The sequence below is a fragment of the Sitophilus oryzae genome, unplaced genomic scaffold (genome assembly GCF_002938485.1).
Source record: "Sitophilus oryzae breed Bouriz unplaced genomic scaffold, Soryzae_2.0 scaffold_1060_pilon_pilon, whole genome shotgun sequence".
NCBI classification, from domain to species: domain Eukaryota; kingdom Metazoa; phylum Arthropoda; class Insecta; order Coleoptera; family Curculionidae; genus Sitophilus; species Sitophilus oryzae.
This window is the reverse complement of record NW_022145683.1, coordinates 1,562,080-1,584,652: the sequence shown is the minus strand read 5'-3', so window position 1 is coordinate 1,584,652 and position 22,573 is coordinate 1,562,080. Positions and strand designations below refer to the sequence as shown.

The 22,573-nt window shown below is 35.3% G+C and overlaps 1 protein-coding gene across 3 annotated transcripts in view; it reads left to right on the top strand.

Moving 5' to 3' along the window:
- Nucleotides 1-22,573, top strand: part of LOC115877679 (RNA-binding protein Musashi homolog Rbp6) — a 281,213-nt gene that overhangs the window by 191,957 nt on the left and 66,683 nt on the right. For all 3 annotated transcript variants that reach the window (XM_030893957.1, XM_030893950.1, XM_030893948.1), the window contains exon 2: nucleotides 18,632-18,714. In XM_030893957.1, the coding sequence (XP_030749817.1) occupies nucleotides 18,632-18,714 (83 nt within the window). The remainder of the gene's footprint in view (nucleotides 1-18,631; nucleotides 18,715-22,573) is intronic.

Here is a 22,573-nt window from a genome sequence, read left to right as displayed (position 1 = left end):
ATGCACGAAATGGACTGATCCAGGACAACTGAGATTGACCCAAAGCAATCGCTGTTCTTCAACAAGAGAGCTTCTTATTACAGCAAAATAAAAACAAGTGATGGGATCAGTGAAAAATCTGGAGTGAAAAATACTCGATCACCCGAGTATTCATATCCTCGGTATGTCTCGAAGATTTTTGTCGATCCCTGAAGATTACTACGCACGCAACTAACATCGGCTGTGGATACAAGGTGGTTTACGATTTGTGCTGAAACGTTTTATATAAATGATAGAGGATAACCGTTTAATTACACTTGCTCGCATATGGCTCGCAATAATAATAAGTTTTCAGAGTAGTAACCTGCATTTTTGAACAGAAATACATTACTTATTTTTGTTTTGTTTAGTTTAGATGTTTAGATGGGATATATTAATTAATAATATTTCTTTAAATTATAAAGATTTTTTCTCCATACTTTTTATTTAAAGATTAAAGATTTATATTTTTTAACTATTGATATAACTATTGATACGTTTTTTTTTTCTGTGTAATAATTCAGAATTGAAACATTTGAAAATTCATAATACATCAGTTTTCGACTTTCAAAATTTCATATAACAAAACCACAGTTGTTTATTTGGGTTAAAGCTTTGGAGATTTTGCTTTATTTGCATTTTTAATTTTCATTTTACGTGTTTTCTTGTAAAAAAACCTTTGATTGTAGTGGTACGTGGTAGGACTATATTCTGATAAAAGTATAATCGAAATTTAGTGTGACGGAACGTTATAGGGAATATAGAAAGAGAAGATATGAAGTGAATGATTTGTGGAATTTGTCAACAACAATAATAACAATATTGCTGTATATTTTATTTCCTTCTTTGTGTTAAAGCACTTCCAGCTCTTTGCAAAGTCCCGATGTCGCTGATGTTGGCTTCTGCTGCTTCCTCTAGTCCCTCCAAAAAACCTTGCTCTAAAGTTTTAAAGCGTCGGTATTCCAGTGCCGGACAGTGGCACAGCAGGTGCTCTATGGTTTCTTCTTCCTCTCCGCATTCTCTACAGTAGTCGTGGAAGGAAATCCTCCCATCTCACGAGGTTTACCCCCGAGGGGCAGTTTCCAGTGATGACACCTACAATTATGCATACTAGGTTCTTTTTGTGCTTTAGTAGTGGTTTTGTCTTTTTGCTGTCTACCACTGACCACAGTCTTCGACCTGTAGCGCAGTCTTCACGGTGTTGCCACGTCTCTTGATGCTTGTCCTTGATGGTAGTTTCTATAGCTTCCTTCAGTGTGTTGATCGTCACAAGTGGTGGGCTATCTGCCACGGCCTCTCCCCTGGCCCGCTCTTGGGCGAGTCTGTCTGCTTCTTGATTGCCCACCACATTGCTGTAGCCTGGCACCGAGCACAGAGTAGCGCCGCCTTGACGCAACCAGGACAGTGCTTCTCGGTAGTCCATTTTCAATCTCACTGATTGCATGGTGATGCTTCTTAAAGCGCCCAAGCTGTCAGAGTATATAGTCACACAGAGTCACGATATCCCATATTGGTCTATCAGCGATTTTCTCTCGTATACAACTGGCCGCTTCCTTTATAGCGTAAACCTCTGCATTACACCTAGAACATTATAGCCATCCGATAGCCTTAAAGATCGTCGGATGTCTAGTTCCTCTGAGAAGATGAGAGATCTTGAGTGTTCATTACTCTTTTGCTTTCCCATTCTTTTCTTGTCGAGATGCGAATCCTTATCTTTTCTCCAAGATCATGTTTGGTTAGCATATAGTCCATTTCCTGGTTTAGCAGATGTGGACTCGTGTTCGCCATGATTTTCTCTATCACTGGCAATATCCTCGAGCGACCGTAGTTGGTCTGGTTCCACAGATTGGATTCCTTTAATCTTAGAGTACCCTTAGCGGTCAAATCGTTTACGAGCCAGTCGATTGATCGCAGTCATCATTGACTTGCATGATCTGCAAGTCCAGAATTACTTCTAGCGCAGCTTGCGCTGTTATTCCTTGCTCCAGTTGTACCTAGAGCTGCTAAGGTAGGTAAGTAATAGTATGTCCTCTTCATCAGTAAAAATTAAGATTCTTGCTTTATCCATAACAAAGATACAGGAGGGTCAAAATTACTGTGAGTTGCTTCGAGAAAAGGATGGTACGGCTGTACTGATAAGTAATAAGGATTGAGAGCCTCTCCAAACTTATTGTTTATTGACTTTATAATAATTAATTTTACTATCTTATCGAAAAACTAATTATATTTGTTATGTTTCGAACATAAAAGTGTCCGTCTGGAATTTGTTTTATTGCGAAGATATACTTACGATTGCCGCGGCTCTTCCAACTTCATTATTACTGTCCATTATTTTTAATTTCCAATTTTATGACACCGACTTATATTCCTTGTCGTGACTTGGAGTCGGATTATTAGCGACTTCGTTTTTACTGGGTTGAGACAAAACGCAATAAAATTTCGACTTATATAGTATTTTAACGTCGCCCATAATCGGGAAAGAAATTAACAGAAAATATATTACCACCTATTATAGTTTTTAATAAGATACAAGGTGACCTAGTTTGTTGTACCATAATTTGAACAGTTTAGATTAGATTTTATGAGGTGGCTATCGACTTTTTCCATCATTTTCAGAACCATTGCGGTCCTCTTCTGATCCATAGGTTCCATTCTCCAGTCACATCATTCTCTTAAAAAAATCTACAGAATTATTTGGTCACCCCATACAATTATTATGACTGCACAAACCGTTGCTTAATCTGGATGATTGATTACGTACTTTAAATAAGGACTATATTTTTTTATGATTTAATTACAAACGTATAGTTTTCAGATTTTTTCCTATACTTGTAGTATACCTACAGCTTGATTTTCATGCGTCCGTTGTCCTACGATACGATATTAATCTTATTTGTTGAATTTAAAGACTGCGATTGGTTAGAAAATTACGCAGTTTTTAAATTTATTGCATTTTCATGCCTCCGTTCATCGGATGTACAATTTGCTTGTGATTGGTATTGGTGCAATTTTATATCTTCATTTCCATAACGATATCGCTATTTTACTTAGAGTCTAAGAGCTAGCAACGTTTTCGAGAAAGAATTCTAAAGAAAGGTAGTTCTTTAATATATCTTTTTTAATGCTCTCTTGAACAGAGTGTGGACCGTCTGGCTGCCGGTAGAAGTTGCGTTTACTACTACGCATCATATATTGTATTCAAGATCTGTTTACCTACTACTGCGCATCACAAATTCGCCTTGTATTTCAGGAACTAAGGAGGCTAGGACAAACAGATGTGTAATATATTTAGTTTCATAGAAAAGTAGCAAATTAATGTGAAAATCGTATCATTGTATCTCTACTCATAAACGAGAAATCCTATAAAACACGCGAAAATGGAATAGCCTGTACAGATGTGATGCGCAGTAGTGAACCGCAGTAGTCTACCGGGAGCCAGACGGCCCGCACTGTGGTCAAGAGAGCATAGCCAAAGATATATTAAAGAACCAGCTTTCTTAACATTCTCGTTTTCCCGACATTGCTAGCTCTTGTACTATTATATTTTTATTAAGATTAGATTAAATTAGTAAAAAAAGTGTCAAAACGTCCGTTATCGTACGATCTTTCTCCCTTAACGTGCTGGAGTAAAAAATGTACGGATGAAAAGAGGTGCGAAATGTCAAATGTCACAAAAATATAGTACACAGAAGTATTAATTTTTGCGACGTGATTGACAATATAAAAAAGTAATTTTAACGCCTAGGCATAAAAGTAAAGCACTTTTACGCCAAAGCAAAAAAGTACGAAATTATATTATTAAACTGACATAAAGTAAAATTTAACGAGCGTAACCATAGTTTCTTGATATATAATTACATACAAGGTATTACTTTTAAATCTTTTTGTATTATTAAGAATGTTTGAAATTGTTTAAAAAATTAGTTGTGGCGTTTGAATAAAAAATGGCATGTTCTATTCGTATTCTAGAGTAAAAATGACTTTTTGTGGCTCGCCTGTATGTCGGACTCTAGTAGTGACTCTAGACTAGCTAAACGTACAACTTTGCTACAGAAGGTGTCATTTTTACTCTTAATAAAACAATATACTAGTTTTGCGGTATAAAGCCCGTTTACTTTTTTACGTTAACTTAGAAGTTTGATCTTTTACAGCTCAAGGGTCTGAATTAAAATCACAGCACATACATACATATTTACGTTATAACTATTAAAATAATTAACTGATATAACTATAATAATATAATTAATAAAACAACACTATAACTATGAATAACACTAATTCTTTTCGAGAAGAATGGACGCCTTCTTTAAATATCAACCATTGTCGATCGCTCCGTACATTCCGATGTTAGATCTGCGGTGGCAATAAATAATCCACTTGATCAACGAACAACCGGTGAGCAGAAACGGGGGGGCAGGAAGGGGAAGCAACCTTCGATCGGTCACTCCACAGGGAGAAAGGGGGATGTTTCTCCCCCTTATAATTCCCCCTCCTCTCCGAACTCTGCCATGCCGTTATTAATTAACACGGCACGACATCGCACGGTGCAGCTCGACGCTAACAAATGCAGCTCGGGTCGTGTTTGCCGGCCGGTTTTTTTTGTTCGATCTGCCCGGACGACGGCTTAAATTGAACCGGTCGTCGATTTATTGGGGGATCGACGTGTCGTTTATTACTCCCGTTCGGAACGCGGGGTGTTAAATTTTATTATTAGGTGAACTGGTGACGAAATTAATCGTGGACATGGAGTTTCTACCGTTCTGGGACTAAGGGAAGTATTACAGAAATCAGATGACGTGTATAAAAAATAATATAACCGCATATACATAGGTTTGGGTCAAATAAAACGTAGGTTTACCGTTTAGTAGAGGTGGGAATTGTAGTTCCTTAGTTCTAGTTCCTCCAGAGAAATAGATCCTTTAACTAGGTCTTTAGGTCACAATAGCTCCCGACTAGCATTGACATCCCCGTTGCTTGCTAATGGGTTTCGTTGTCAGTCAGAACTATTCACAGTATGATCTGTATAATTTTTATAATGAACGAAATATAATGAGACGTGTAATTGCGTCTGTTAAAAACATATAGGTAAGTTTTATTGTAGATAAAAAAAATTAAAAAAAAACTCAAATCAGAGTTTAAAAAACTATATCACAAATCAATTGGAGCAAATAATACGAATTTGTTCACTGCAAGCTTTTTGTTTTTTTATAAAAATTCAGAATATCTATTTCGTTTTATAAGATATTTCTTAATTTTGGGGACCTAAAGTGAAAAATTCCCATAAAATATTCAAAGAACAAACAAAAATTAAAAACAGTATCCACTACAATTTTCTGTGGTAATTACGCCGGCTGTGGCAATAAACAATGCCAAATCCATCATCGTCGCCTTGTATTATATCTCGGATCTGGCGACTGAATAGATTCCCGTGAACTAGTCTTTTAATTAGTTCCTCTCGGTCCGGGACAGGTAACATACGGCTGGCGCTATTCATTCCTGCCTAGCGTCGGGCTACGATCGCGCTGGCCAATCCGTACGTACACTAGATTTTTATTTAGTTCCTCTAGGTCCGGACCCGATAACATACGGCTGGCACTTTCCACTCCTGCCTAGGATCGGTCTACGAACGCCCTGGCCGGTGGCCGATTCGTCACCGTCTCATATTATTATTTATATCGGTCACAGCCTCGATCTCGGAATAGGTCCTGAGGAACTAGTTTTTTGAGAAACCGGGAACTAATTCATTTCATTCCGGTGTCGGAATAGTTCATTGGAACTAGTTCGTTCACGAACTACACACCTCTACCGTTTAGTAGATTGTAGAATGAGTGGCAGGGGGTGTTCACTTAATAGCGATATTAGTAATTCAATAATTTTCAATCCTGTGAATAAAATTTATTGTATGAAAAACTAATTATATGGCAAAATAACGTTTGACGGCTCAGCTAATAATAATTATTATTCCTTGGTGATCGCAAGGATCCCCCATAATGATATAAGAATAATATATCACATCAAAAACATAGAATGTAAAAAAATGCAGTCTCGCAACACAATTTCTCCATTTTTTTTCTGAGTGTACCTAAAATTCGAAATTTGAAGTTAATGACACATCTAGAAGTACCTTAGAATTTTGATGACGGCGAGTGAGTCACTGGCGAAGTTAAAGAAGTTTGACTAGAAAAAATTCATAATCCTTGAATTATTGTTGGTACATTGATATACAAATAAAATCAGAAAATACCGCTTCGATTAATTCTGGTTCTCTACCTTTTTCCCGACTGGAAAGTCAGTTACACGTAGCGGCTAGACAGCTAACTTTTAATCCATAAGGATATTTCGAGATTTTATTTTTTTTCCTTCCATTATAAGCTTAAAGCTATCTAAAATTCGAAACTTGAAGTTTGTGACACATCTAGAAGTACCTTAGACTTTTGATGATCTGTCAGTGAGTCAATGTCAAAATTAAAGAAATTTGTGAATCGATAATTCATAAACTATGAGTTATAATTACTAGATATTTTGGTAACCTAGCATGTCTTTATGTGTAACAACGAAGTTACAGGGTGGTCAAAAATGCTGCTAATACCTGTGCTTGATTTGGCTTCAGATTATCTATGAGGATACACCCGATATAATAACATTTTTAATTAATCTCTAAAGTCAAACATTTTGAGTATTTTTTACATATAAACTACTTAAGTCTAAAATAAACTTCACCCTTTTATCTAAAATCTCTACATCTATCGTTTTCCCAGTTAATTTTAACTCAAGATTACGGCACTTTCCCACAAAAAATCTTTATTTGAAAGGGACAGAGCAAGTCAGGCAGTATTCCCTACCACTGGCCTTAGGGATACGCGTGGGATTCGGCAGGATTGAAGATCGGCAAGTAAATCGGGATAGTTTTGGGGACAAGTCGATTAGTTTTGATGCGGGTTTCAGCTCGGGGACGTTCCGCTCTATTATATATTTGCTGAAATAGTGAAATACTTTGGGAGAAATGTATGTCCCACTCTATTTCATTACCTAATTAAGAGTGGGGTTCTATTTGGACGCTAATGGATTATAATGTTTTTAATTAGGGAGTTTAGGAAGTGGTTAGGGAAGTGATATGGTGTGAACTATTAAAATGAGAATCAAAAATTGTAAAACTTGGGAAATAAGCCAGTTGCCTGTAATATTAGTTTCATTGTCTAGTATCTTATAATATGCAATATTAATTCCCTTGAAAAACTTTTGACTTATTTATCAAGTAACACTCAAACCTCTACAGTTCATACCAAATAAACGTTTGGTCACATGATTAAGCTTGACCAGCACAGCGTTGCTCACTTTTATATATTATCTTTTAATCAAAATATTTTAGGAAACAAAAATAAATTAATTATAAATATATAAACAGTTATTATTTACATCAGCAAAATTCACCTTCTGAACAGCACTTAAGGGACATAAAGGGCCATTACTACCGCTATCCCGTTCAAAACATTCTAATAAAGTTGCGATGAGTTTTTTGCGGCTATTAAGCTATCTTGTACCACTTCGCACTAAAAAAGGTTCTAAAAAGAACAATCTTCGACTGCAAGGTCTGCTAGTAAACATTTTAAGCTTAAAGTACCTATCACAACACTATTTATTTAACCCAAAAATTCGTAATACAAAACTTAAGTGTCAAAACGAATGACAATGTCAGGAAATAAATAAATAAATGCGGCAAATTCATGATAATATTATGATATTATCATGAGAAAATTAGTTCTGTTTTTGTTTGCGGTTGTTCTTGACAATCGCTATAGCAGCGCCAGATCGCGTACAACGGTCGCGACCCTAAATTTTGACGGGCATTCCAATCTAAATTTATTTCCTTTATCTATGTGACACAGTTAGTTTCTATTTGACAGGGAGATGACAAAATCTCAATCTTGTATGAGAATCGCTGTACAGTTCGAAATCCTTTTAGTATCAATAATCTATTAATGTTTCAAAATACCAGTAAGAAAAATACCTCCTAGATAAATCCCGATACCCACCAGCATCTAAATCCTCTTTATGTGTCGGAATTTTGCATTTTCTAACCAGGCTTCCACTATAAGTTACTCTACAGCCTCTCGCAGCAGCGAGGCAGGTCTTATCGAGCGCATTAAGAAAATAGGAGATAGAGAGGGAACTGTTTATCCGAAATCGCGAGATATTTTAAACTGAATTCAGTAGCGGCGCGTGGTTTAATATTTCAGAAGTGTACGACCTCAAAAAAAAAACGAATTGTTATGCGACCAATCCTAAAAATATCTGTTTATAGACTATGAAATCCTCAATCGTCAAATTAAAGAATCTTATTTAAGGATTTGAAGGATATATATATATTTTTTATGATTGCTTTTTATAAACTTAAAAAAAATAGAGTTAATATAAAACCGTATACTATTCTAGCTTTATAATTTTATAATGTTTCTTTAATTTTTATTAAAAAACGATAATTCTATCACCCGGCCGGATAACCCTGGCAGCTGTGGCCATTAACCCAAAATACTACTACATCTATATCTCTGACTACTACTAACTGCTACAACCAACAATTTGTTTTCTGTGCTCTGTGGTCTGTTTTTGTATAAATGCAATGACAAAAGAATTCAAGGACAAATAACACCCGAGAGCAAATTGTGACCATGGCACCAAACAGTGCCGAAGGAAATGCATTAAATTCCGGGCTTTTATGTTTACATGTACCCTTATTGACGAAACGCCACTGACTAGGACGCTCTATCTGCGAGCTCCGATATTTTGATTAAAGCTCTCGTAAAATCGAGGCTCTAACGGATGGATTCTTTAATCAATTAAAGACGATCGAGTACCGAGGCTCAAACGACTCAATTTTTACACTTCGGAAGAGATGGATAAAGAAGAATAAAGAACTATGAAAAAAGGTTTTCTCTGGAACCATTCTTTAAATTTATGCAATCTTTAGTATTAAAGGATTTAAATAAAAAAATAGTCTGGAGTGAAAAAAAGAAAGTGATACTTTTACACCAAAAAATTGTTTTTTCTTCTCTACAACCTACCCTAACCTAACTCTAATTTTTTTGAAGTTTATGTAAAATATTCATAAAAAAATATATATCTTTCAAATCCTTCAATCTAATAGCTGTTAGTATTTCACTTTAAATATGCTCACATAGTGCACTCACAATTTTTTTTGAAGACCGCTTAATTTCCTACAAGAATATGTAGAGATTTTTGCAATATAATATATAATATATAAAATTAAAAAAAAATGTTTTTCCGTGTTATTTAAATAGAAAATAAAAAACCTCATCGTGGTTTTTATGTCCCCCATTTACATCCCATTTCAATTGGACATCTCTTAATATTAATATAAAGAACTCAAACTTTACTACAATTTTTTTCATCATCGTGAACGATATTTTCACAGGTAATTAAAAAGAAAAAAAAAAATATTTTTTTTTGGTGCACCCTAGTAAGTGTTGCTTAGACGTCTATAAACATATCCAACGTTCAGAACCTATTCATATCTGAGCTGGCTATAATCCACCACCAGGTAATATAGAGCGTTTTCTTTCAATCAAACATTAATCACCTACTCTATCCAGATATTCTCAATACATCAGCCCTCAGCCCTATTAAACTAGCGCGTTGCGATCGATCCACGTTGCATTTCATCCGTGCCAAAGCCGCAATAATTTACTAATAGTACTTGTAAATGCATTTAAAGGAATGCGCTTATGAGGTCCTCTCTCCAGGATAAGCCCTCGGCCCTAATCCAGGGCGCCACGCTTGGAATTAATGCCCTTAAATTTATTTTCCACGGTTCCAGTGGATTTTCATTAGACTAATCTTCTATTGATTCCTTTTAGAGTGTGTCTAATGAGCGCGTATAATGAAGAATATCTTAAAAAGTGCTTTAAAAAAATCTGAATTTTAATTATTCTACTGCACTCAGATGCAAAAAAACACAACGGAAATTTTTTTTATCAAATTTGAAGCATTATATTTTTTCTGTTTTTATTTAGCTCAATGTTCATGATTTTTTTGGCAAATCGTATATAATTACTAGCGTGTACCCGCGACTTCGTTCGCGTAGAATTAATCATTTGTAATGGTGATGATAAAGCAAAGCAAGAATTTCCATTAACATGCAAACTGGAGCAGAATCGTGGTTAATCAATTACCTAACTTTTTGGAATACCCTGTATGATTTTTTTAAAAGTTTTAATATATGTAAAAAAATCAAAATAAATTATGAGTGTCCAAGCGTTTGAAGAAGAAAAGCGTCCCGAAAGACTGACCCTTTTAAATAACAAATATTGTAATATATGAGGGGCGTTTTCACTCTTTTGGAATTTGAGAAAAATATACACATATTCAGATACATCAGAGTGTAGATCTCACCGACAAAAAAAATCGGCCACTAAAAACTAGTTCCAATTTCAAAGTTGGATTTCTCGCGAAACTTAGATTTTGATGATTTTTTTTAATTGTAAATTAATTCCTTCTTAACGGAGCTACCTCAGAAATTTTTATTCCGAATTTATTTTGAGCATATACAGGGCACAACAATAAGACGCAGTTTTTTTCCTGAACTTTGTAATACACTGTAGGGTGCAGCAGCTGTAGTCTTCTTCGTCGTCTCTTCATGTCTGAAGAATCGTGACATTATGGCTATGTGCAGTTGGTGATTTTGATCTTCCATCGTTGGCGATCTTTCGCCTCTCGGAGATTTGATTGAAATGGCTGACCTGTAATATTTGCTATTTGGTCAAGCCATCTCGATGGTGATCGTCCTCTGGGTCTTCGACCTTCTACTTTGCCTTGTACTATGATTTTTTCAAGGTTGTCTTCACCTCTGCGAGTGATATGACCGAAGTATTGCAGGATGCGTCTACGTATTAAACGGTTAATTACGGCAGATAATCATAAGAAATCATTGATGTAGAACATTAAGAATTGACTGGTTCGTTCTATAAAAGCTGTAAATGATGAGATACGGAGCATTCTCCTCCAGCACCACATCTCAAATGCATCTATACGGTGTCTATCAGCTCTTTTGGCATACAGGTTGACTCAGACCCGTATAGAATATGGAGAACAGGAAAGATCGAACAAGGGTTTTTTTGGTGTTTTTAGTAATGCTCCTATCTGTCCATATTTTTCTTAGGCTCATCATAGCCGTCCGTGCCATAGCTATACGCCTTCTTATATCTGCTTCGCAGTCCGCATTATTTGTTATTAAAGACCCTAAGTCGAAACTCGAATTCCAAGAGGGTGAAACTATCCCTCAAATATTAAAATGTTTTTTATTTAAAACCGGTGAGTTTTCGGAAAAATTCTTAAACACGTATATTTTATTTTGTTGTTTTACATATTTTAAGATTTTTTATAAATTTATACAGGATGTTTCATAAAATATGACCATTGAGTAATCACGATTCTGCTTAAAATGTTTGACGTTTAAAAGCTGATTTTTGGGAAAAAGGATTGACTGTGGGGTGTAGAGGTTCGATTAGGAGGAGGTTGTCGAATCGAACTGCACCAAGAGGGTCAATCAGCATGAGTCATATATTATCAATATATTTATTATCTAGAAAAAAGGTTAGTGCTTTCGATGAAAACTCTTCCAGCAACCAGGCCATTTCCTCCTCACTTTTCGCTATCAGGGTGGTATCGTCCGCGTACCTGAGTGTTTGTTTAGGAGTTTACCGTTGACTAGGATTCTCCTTCCTCGCCCTCCAAAGCACGTCTCATGATGTATTCACCATAGGCATTAAACAATCTCCAGAGTATACAGCCCTGGCGTACCCCTTTTCTACGTTTGAAAGGTTCCGACGTTTTGTTATTTAGGTTGACAATTGCCGTATTATTGTCATATAAATTGTTAATAAGAGCCACTAGATGATTCGGAACTCCCATTTCGCTCAGAACCCTCCATAGGCTTTTCCACCTCACACAATCGAAAGCCTTCTTGTAGTCTATAAAACACAAGAACATATTCCTATAAAACGTATATGAGACGATATATTTTTTCCAAATGGTAGATACAGAGATTAAATTTTCAGGATTTTCTAATAAGTTGACCTATGTTAAATATTTGATCTCTTGTGCCCTTCCTTTCACGATTAAGGCATTGTTGGGAGGTATTTCAGGCGTCAAGCAACTCTGAAGTGTTCGGTCAATAATCCTGAAGTAAGATCTTTTTGCATGTGACGTTAGGGGATATTGTTCGATAATTTGGCATTTTTGTGTGGATCCTTTTTTGTGAATTGGGATGAAAGCTTAAATTAGCCAATTTTTTAGACCATTGTCGAGACTGCCATACTTTATTGCAGATGTTATGTACTATTTTCACACCTTCCTCCCCTATCAACTTTATCATTTCAGCTGAGACACCGTCTGTTCCTGGGGTTTTGTTTAATTTGAGGTGAGTTATGGCCTCTTCCACTTCGCTCTTCAATATATTTGGTTCCAGTTCGTTTATTATGTGAGGTACTTGAACTTCGTTTACTACGTCTACTTCTTCCTTGTATAGTTCTTCGCAATATTGTTTCCATCGTTGCAATATGTCCTCGTTGTTCCACAGTACTTCTCCATTTTCGTCCTCGATAGCAGTTGTTCTAGGTTTGAATTTCCGAGTGAGTTCCCTCTCTGCAGCTGTAGTAGCTATTGCTAAATTAAATCATGTTGTAGCCTCATCTTTTGTGAGCATTTTATTTTTTTAATCACGACATTATCTCTGTTTGTATTGGAGATACGTTGCTTTAAGACAAACGCCTCGAAAAAAGCTTTAGTCCATTGCTCGATATCCCAATTCACATGTAAACGCGCAAACTGAAGACGTGCTCGACGATATCGATACCTTGGAAGTAGCTGGGGTCATGTGGCAGGCCTCCTTACAGAAAAGCTGTTTTGTTTAGTCTTCGACGGATTGTTCTCTCACTGACTTGAGTTCTACGTTCTACGCACGGCTTGTAGCAGATGATGATTCTGAAACGCTGTAATTCTACGACTTCGTAAAGTAGTCAGGACTCTCAGGAATTTCCCGTTTAAAATATACCGATTCCAGACATCCTGGGCCCGTATTCTGTAACTTTGAAAACGCTAACCGCTTTTAGACGCTCAGCGTATATGACGTTAATTTTCGCTGAGCGCGCACTTAATCAACGATTTCGGTATTCTCGTCTGATGTGCTTAGCGTCTTTACTGATTGCGTTGAGCGCTTTGAAAACGGTTGCCTTAAAGGATCGTTTTGCTTGTCGAACTGTCAGTGAAAATCGAAAAAATTGTGATTTTGTGCGTCATCTTACTCTTTAGTGAAAATTACAACTTTTTTTATAAATTCCTCAATAAGTAATTGATAATTTACGACTTGGCAGCTATAAATATTGTTCAAAACATCGAAAATGCTGAGAAGCGTCTTCAACACTTCCCTCGTATAATAAGAATAATGACATATCCATAGAAAAATAACTTGACATAATTCAACAATAGGTTATGGAATTCACGTAACATTGACATTTTTCATTGTTACATCCGTCAGTTATCAATTTTGACTATTAGCTACATTAGAAATTGTGATGTTGCCAATATGTGCTCAACGCGTATCCAGAACACGATTCGCATGGCAACGAGAATACCAAAATCGACTGCCTTGCGTTTCGCTGATCGAATACTTGCGCTCACCGCTTTGAAAGCGTAACGTTTTGGACTGTTGTTCGAGGTATACCCAGGGTATCGGACACATGACGTTGACTTCAGCCATCCTCAATTAAAACCACAATACGAGCAACATCCGTCACAGACAATGGCATTTTTTAATTTGACAACCGTTGTTGTCATATTGCAAATACTCATAAATCCATTTTCGCCTATGTCGCCTTGATTATTTACACATAAAACTTTCTGCCTGCGAAGCATTTTTCCGAGACGTTCGTTTTAAAAAAAAATTCTCACAAAAGATGAGGCAACAATGGGATTTGATTTAGCAATAGCTACTACAGCTGCTGCATCCTACAGGGTGTTACAAAATACGGGCAAAAAAATTCGTCTTATTTTTGTGCCCTGTATATGCTCAAAATAAATTTGGAATAAAAATTTCTGACGTAGCATCCGGTAAGAAGGAATTAATTTACAATTTAAAAAAAAATCCTCAAAATCTAATTAGTGGTTCGCGAGAAATCCGACTTTGAAATTGGGACTAGTTTTTAGTGGCCGGTTTTTTTTTTGCCGGTGAGTTAAATAATTTTCTTTACAAATTTTATATATCGTCATATCCCGCATTTATACTTTCTTCACCCTTCATTTATATCAACTTGCTCCCCTCTAGACCACCGGCTGGCGCCACCCTTGCACAGCAGCGTGTTTCCCTCTTATCACAACCTCAATTTCCTTAAGTTATCCAGTCGAATCCCACCACTCAGATATGATTTAAACCAGAAGATCTCTCACGATATCCTCCGCAGCCAGTGGCGGCCCTAATTGTGATTAATCGCTACCTTAAGAACATCGAAACAAAACGATGCGTCAGGATAATTTGTCTTTTACGTCCGACGCCAGCTGCGATTCGACCCTCGCCGAGCTATCCACCTTGGCGCTGGAAATATGGCCACCGTACATCTCCCTGATTGGCTAGACTTAGAGAAAATTGTTATTGTTTTGGTTTCGAATAGAAAATCGGTGGGATTTAGACGAGAACGCTTGTTATGGAAGGTTTTTGGTCCCGTGGGTCCGTTTACATGGGTCTGATTAGTATAAATGGTAGTGGAATTATTTTTGTTTTGTTTTGAAGGCGCTTGGGGGGTTTAAAAAAATTGAGTGTGCATATTTGATGTGAAACTTCTTATTAACAGCTCTTAAATTGAAGGATTTGAAGGGTATATATTTTTCTATGAATGCTTTTTATAAACTTCAAAAAAATAGAGTTAATACACAGGGTGGTCCGAACTGTATTCCGTAAACTTTAGCAGCATATTCTGCAGATAAAAATAATTAAAAAAGTTCGTATAAATGTATGTCAAAAAATGCTTAGTTTCGGAGATACAGGGTGTAGAAGTTTCATTTTTATTTCGATGTTTTCTAAATAATTTCTGAAGTAACGTCAATATTTGGATGAAAATTGGTGTCTGGGAGTTTTGTGACACGAGAAATTTGATTGGGACGCCACCTACATGTGTTTTAACGGTTCTGAAGAGTAAAAACTTTTCGTCCGTACCTGTATAAAGCTATATACTTACTAAAAAAATATATATTTCCATGAATTTTATGAGCAACCGTCGTCAGGATATTTAGAATGGAAATAATCAATACATGTCATTATTGACAAAAAATAAGCACACGTTAAGTATAGTTATTTGACTGAAATAATAAATTTTTCTGCCAAACAATGATGATTAAATAGTTTCTGTTGAACTTTTGGTGATTTTTTCCAAGAGACCTTTTTTATGTAAAAAAATCGTAAATGTATATTTTTTTACTCAGTGGTTTTATACCGGTATGGAGGAAAATTTATTACTCTTAAAAACAAGTTAAAAAATATGTTGGTGGCGCCCTCTACAAGAAGAGGTCATATTGACATGAAAATCTCAATCAATCAATTTCTCATGTCATAAAACTTCTAGACAACAATTTTCATATATATCCTAACCGAACCTAACCAAATATTGACGTTACATCATAAATTATTTGTAAAAAATCGAAATAAAAATGAAACTTCTACACCCTGTATCTCCGAAACTAAGCATTTTAGGACATACACTTATACGAACTTTTTTACTTATTTTAATCTGTAGAATATGCTGCCAAAGTTTCCGGAATACAGTTCGAACCACCCTGTATAAATATACAACCATTATACCATTCTAGCTTTATAATTTTATAATGTTTTTTTACTTTTTATTAAAAAACGATAATTCTATCACTCGGCCGGATTACCCTAGCAGCTGTGGCCATTAAACCAAAATACTACTACATCTATATCTCTGACTACTACTAACTGCTACTAACCTAAGGTTATTAAAAGGTAAGGTTGTCTCGTAACTTTTGGACCAATAGGAGCGAAGCGGAATAGCATCTCTCTGACGTAGATAGAACGTATAAAATCATAGATAAAAGGAATAGAAAATAAAATGCAACCGACAAAGAGAGATAAATGGACAATACAATAAAGAAAACACACATCAAACAACTGAAAAATATTGATGCCATATACTATAAACAATAAAGTACACAATGAATATCGATTTGGAAATGCACTGTTGGACTGTGAGCAGTTTTTATCCCTTTATCTATGACCGGTATCACTTCTATGACGTAGTAGATGACGTTTTCAACCTTACCTTTTAATAACCTTGCTACTAACCAACAATTTGTTTTGTGTGGTCTATTTTTGTTTGAATGTTTTGTTCATTATTCATATTGGGGATTTATTTTTAAATTAATGTTAATCGTTAGGCAAACTCATAGAATATGTATTTCTTTTGCATAATCAAAATTGTCACTCTAAATTTTACATAACCAAATTGTTACTCTAAATCGCTGTCTTTTTTAAACAGATGTCACTTGTCTTATCATTATTCAATTCATTATTCGAATTCTGTAGCGTTTTTATAAAAAATTACCACTGCGAACGGCAGCTTTTCATCGGAGAGCAGTCGTGGATAAGATATTTCACTAGAGAGAAAACTAATGAATAACAATAAACAAGAAAATATAGATATTGGGCGCCAGGCATGTACAGAGAAAGAAAACACAGTTGTATATTACTTAAAACTAATGGCTATATTTATTCATGATGAATTCTTATGGTAAATAGCATTGTACAATTTTAATAATTATTATAGTGGTTAAATACTATTACAAGGCGTAATGTAATGAAACCTAAGATCTAAGTCATATTGTAACTACTAAATCGACATAAATGTTCTTAATAATCTAACCACTAAATATAGTCTGTACGACATTATTTAAAATGTACGTTATTAAGTTAAGACTGAAAATCGACTGAAAATCTGAACCTAAATCTACACTTAGCTGTTCTTAAGGCAATCCTGTTTCGAAGAGTAGCAGCGTGAGGTAGGCTCATATCTCTGTACTGTTTGTCGGCGATCCTGTTGGCCAAAACAACAAAAGGGGCCAGAATGAGGACACCATGAATTGGAACAGCTGTAACTACTGACTAGACTGAGAAATGGGAACGAAGCAACATGGGGCTTACGCTACATCCATACTGTGGCAATATGGGGACACTACCCGTACCTTGGAACACTACTAGGGCCTTGGATAATGCCCGAACCTTGGAATCAATACATAGATATGGGACACCTGCCCATACCTTGGACACAGTCCGTCCATAAGATAACGGTACAGGGGAACACTACCCGTACCTTAGACACAGTCCGTCCATAAGACCCTAAAAATACGAAACTTTTGTTTAAAAAACCAAACAAGGTCTAATAAACAAAATAAACCTACCTCGAAACACTTCCGAGGGCTTAATAATAAACAAAAGAACTGTCCTTTCTTCCATTTAACATTCTGGAGGACAAGAGCAAAAGTACACCAACGTGTCAGCAAAAATACAAATACGAGTTAAGGTGGGTCAATCCAAAACTCTACCCTAAAAATATTCAATAATAATATCGAATCTATAAAAGATAATAACTCATCTTTACATGTAGCTTCGAAATGGCAGCTGATTCAGATTTTGCAGCAAGATTTAAATTGCCATTTCTAAAAGCAGGATTTGCAACCGTGCCGCAAACCGCAAAAAACAAAGTGAGGTTAAAACGCAGAGAGGCGCCTTGACATATAACAAGGATCTTAACAGCGCGCGCCTCCACAGAACAGTGAAACGATAGCAGGGTTGGCGACTAGGGAACGTAAAAATTACGCCAAGCGTGCCAAATAAATTATCAGACCTGAACGGTACGGAATCCGGTGATGATAGGTCAGACATCATATATTATATATAAAAAAGACATGTAACGAACTAATAACGTTACAATCGCAGAATGTTGTAAAAAAAGTTTCATCTCAAAATAAAATTTTAATCAATCACAATTGTTTATCTCCATCATTTACCGGATTAATAATACAAAAATTACAGTTCAATTAAAACAATTCATTATTTATAGTGATTTACAGTAGTTTTATTAAAATATATGAATATTCTCGTTGATTAATTATTAGTTTGAAATAAATATGACAGTGACTAAAACCAAAAAGACAATAAATTTTGTCTTTTTGGTCTGGAGACGATATAAACTTATATTAATTCAGTAAGAAATAAAAAATGTTTATAACCACTCCAATAATAACATCCCCTCCTCCAAAAACTCCATTTATTCCTTCATTTCCTCCCCGAAATCACTTCTAATATCAACTTTTATACTGCCTCCCGAGCTCCATAAATAGTTTTAAAAGATTCTTCTCTCTGCTCACCCACTCACTCGTCCGAAACTTAATAGAATAATACCTTATAAAAAGTTTCGAATACGACCGTTTCTCCCGTTTTCAGAGAGATAGTGTTTAGGAGAGAGGGAGAGAGAGAGAAACAGCACTGCTGGAACTGACTAAAACTTGTTTTTTTCTCTGTTTGTTGCAGGTTTCGGCTTTGTCACATTTCAGAGCGAAGATGTCGTCGATAAAGTTTGCGAAATTCATTTCCACGAGATTAACAATAAAATGGTAAGTTTTTTCTCCAGTATTATTTCGGTCGTTTTTCATTATTTTTCACGATTTTCGCTAGAAAGGCGGAAAAGAAAGTTTTTCTCATTGCTGCTACGTCGCGTCGTTGTCGGTTGACGTTTCTGATAAATTATAAAATTCGGAAAGTTTTCAAAATAGAAATAGATTTTTGATTGAAAAAAAAAGACCCGATAGAATCTTTTTTTAAATTAATTTTTTTCATTTTTGTTTAGATCACGTCCTTTGACATTTTAACTGTAGATAAATGTTATAAATTATTCTAATTTGTGTTTTCAATTATTTTAATGCTTTAGTCAACTTGCAAGTCGGAATTTAATTTTTAAAGTTTTTTTTCAATGGATTCCAGATGCCTGGCATTTCAATAATTCTGAAATCAGTAATTCTATAAAGGCATATCATACAATAAATAACTGTATTTTTAGTTGCCTTTTCTTAGAAAATATAAAAATTGCAGAAAAGTCAGTAGCGTACATTTCTTCTCAATTATTTCAATAAGATGTCTTCTGGAACACCAATGAAGTTAATAATTTTAATAGTATACAGAGTGGTTCAAAAAAACATGTGCCATCTCTCTTGTGGAGATACCTTACGTAAAAATAAGATTTATTTTTCATATCATTTTTTTTTCATATAAGTCCGATTCTGCTTTGTTTCGTAGCTACAGGATGTTAAGTCTTAATAATCTTTCGATTTATTATAATTTTCTGCCAAGTACTTTTAGTGATTCGAATGAAATTTTGAGGGTAAAAGCTACTATAAGTGCTACATATTTTAGTGCTAAAAAAGTGTCGATAAATTCATCAGGGACGTGCATATGGGTTATCACTGGAATGTTTAAAAAAAAACATGTGCGCCACTGACTTTTTTCTTGTGATATCAAAATTGTCTAGGTCGTTTAATGCCAATTAATAGTTAGCTCTTGATATTTTGTCGAATTTGACCTCCTGATGAGATAAATGCAATTTTATTAATCACAATTAATAAAATTAAAATAAAATTAATAAATTATATATTTTACCTAATTTATTATTAAATATTATTACTATTAGTTATTATTACTATTAGTCTAACCTACAACAATGTCAAATAAAAAAGTAATAGTATTTAAGATAATTACAAAAAATTTAATTTTATAAATTTTAACATCCTGTAACTCTAAAACTATGCATTTCCATACCCATGTTTATAGGAACTTTTTTTCAAATTTTTTGATGAGGAATTAATAGGAATGTATTTAAAACTTTTGCAAGTTACTGATATTATTTTTTTAGATTTGGATCAAAGCAAATTAATAAAATTGCATTCAACTCATCAAGGAGGCTCAAATTTTTAATCGGCATTAAACTGCTTACATTATTTTGCTAACAAGAGAAAAAAAGTCAGTGGCGTACATGGTTTTTTTAGAAAAAGATTCCAGTGATAATCCATATGCACGTTCCTGGTGAATATGTCGACACTTTCTTAGCTTTAAAATATGTCGCATTTATAGTAACTTTTACCCTCAAAATTTCAGTCGAGACGCTAAAAGTACACGGAAGAAAATAATAATAATTCAAAAAATATTAAGACTTTAACGCCCTGTATCTATGAATCAAAGCAGAATCGGACGTATATTGATATGAAAATTAAATCTTATTTTTACGTACGAGAGATGGCACATCATGGCATTTTGAAACTCCATGTATAAGCCATTAAAATAATAGAAAATAATGCCAACAAATTTATCTACAAACTAATACCATAATCATAAAAATTGGATTACAAATTCAAAGATTATGAAACATCAAACTTAGTCAAAATTTTACGGTGGCGGAATTTTGTGCCGGGGAATTTAGAATCTTTGGGAGGGGGTTTAACCACCGCGACCTTACATATCTATTGTGTGTCCTCTTTCTTGAGTTATAACTCATCATTCATCATACGGTCTCAGGGCTTTGACAAAAGCCAGTATCTGAAACGGCCTCACAGAGAGACAGACTATTCTTAGTCTCACTGTTCACGGTAGTCTTCATGGTTCTTACTCTCGTATTACGCTCTCGTTCTTACGCTATTCTTAATTACTAACATGTTAATTTTTAATTGTTAACAAATGTTGCATTTTTCAACTCCCTTCCTATCTTGATTATCTTATAACTTATCGAAAAGGTAAAATCCGAGCCCCATAAAGTTTTTCACGTAGAATTAGTGACATAACAAGGTTTTTGCTGGGATCTGTCATTCTTGAAATATCACCCACATAAACTTATTAACGATTAAACGATTTTTTTTAAGTGGGGTACTCTGTATTACTTATTTTCATAAATAAGGTAAAAAATGCATTATTAAACTTTTTAGCATATATCAAGAACTAAGAGGGATAGAATAAATATGTGTGTCAGATCTTTAGTTTCATAAAAATGTAGCGTAATGTGAATACCGCACTTGTATCTCTATTCATAAACGAGAAACCCTATAAAACACACGAAAATGGGACACCCTGTACATACAGTATCTTAAACAAATATTAGTTCTTTACATCTCCCGAGCAATGACGCAAGCATATTCCTCCAGACGTCCCGGATTATTAATGAAGGCGATAATAAGGAACGAACGGCCAAACTCCGGAACAAGCTACTCTTCCCCCTCAACCAAAGCTACTCTTCCCCCTCTTGCCCCTCTACGCCGGACAAATGGCGTAGAGGCCACTTAAAAGTTTCCCTTCATCCATGCACGCTTTCCACTTACCATTTCGACCATAAATATTACTTCAGAAATTTGAATTTCGGCCCTTCCAAGCTTTGCGAATTTCAATAAAGAGGCCCTGGGATGTGTAAGGGATATCTGGAGTGGATTGGGGGAGCCGTAGGGACTCTGGCTTGCGTCATTGCGAAGAAATTCGGAGAAAAAAAACACCGGTGCGGTTCTAATGGAAGTTTTTCGGTAGGCGGGGGTAAATTTATTAAGGATAGGGTAAAACTAAATAAATATTAAAGGAATTTATTGAAATGTGATATTTGGATTGTAGATTGTATGGGAGGAGGGAAGTTAATCACCGCGGTATTATAGATCCATCGTTTTCCCCTTTCTTAAGTTATAACTCATCATACAGTTTCAGGGCTTTCACAAAAGCCACTATCTGCGACGGTTTTACAGAGGTTAGTTCAATATCTCCGATATCTGTCGTATCAAAGTTTGTGGCACTCATGGTAGTCGTCTCGGCACCTCCAGTGATGGGGTTCTAATGTTTCCAGTTTCTTAGCTTCAACCTACTGAGGTGTTCATTGTGGAGACGGTGTCCTGTTAAAAACTCCGTGAGAATTCGAAGATTGTTCTTACTTAAATGAAGGAAAATCTTTGGTTTTTCTCGGTCGTAAGTCTTGAGAAATTTCTTCGAGTGTCCTAGATCGTTACAGGATTTCCATTCCAGGTTATAGATGGAGTTTTGAGGTTCTTGAATTCAGCGACTCTGGTCCGTTAAGTGGAGTACTCGCTCCTTTTCTAGCTAGATCGTTTAATTTCTCATTATTTTCTATCCTATTGTGGACTGGCGCCCAGAGTTAGCCCCCTTTATTATCTTTGCCTAATTTGTTCAGCTTCCCTGACTGAATTCATAGCTTTTAATGCTGGTTGACTATCAGATAAGATGGCTATTTCTTATTTCCTATACTTCCTATCTAAGAAAAAAAACAAAATTTAAGTGAGGATGCAATCAATAATCACCACTTACGCTAATAAAACTACTTTTTCAAATTTGTCAAGCTTTCGAGAATTTTATTCCCATCATCAGGACAGTTTGACTGAGTCAATTAGCAAAAAAAAACATCCTCTGCACAAAAAGGCCTTAAAAACTAGCATCGTT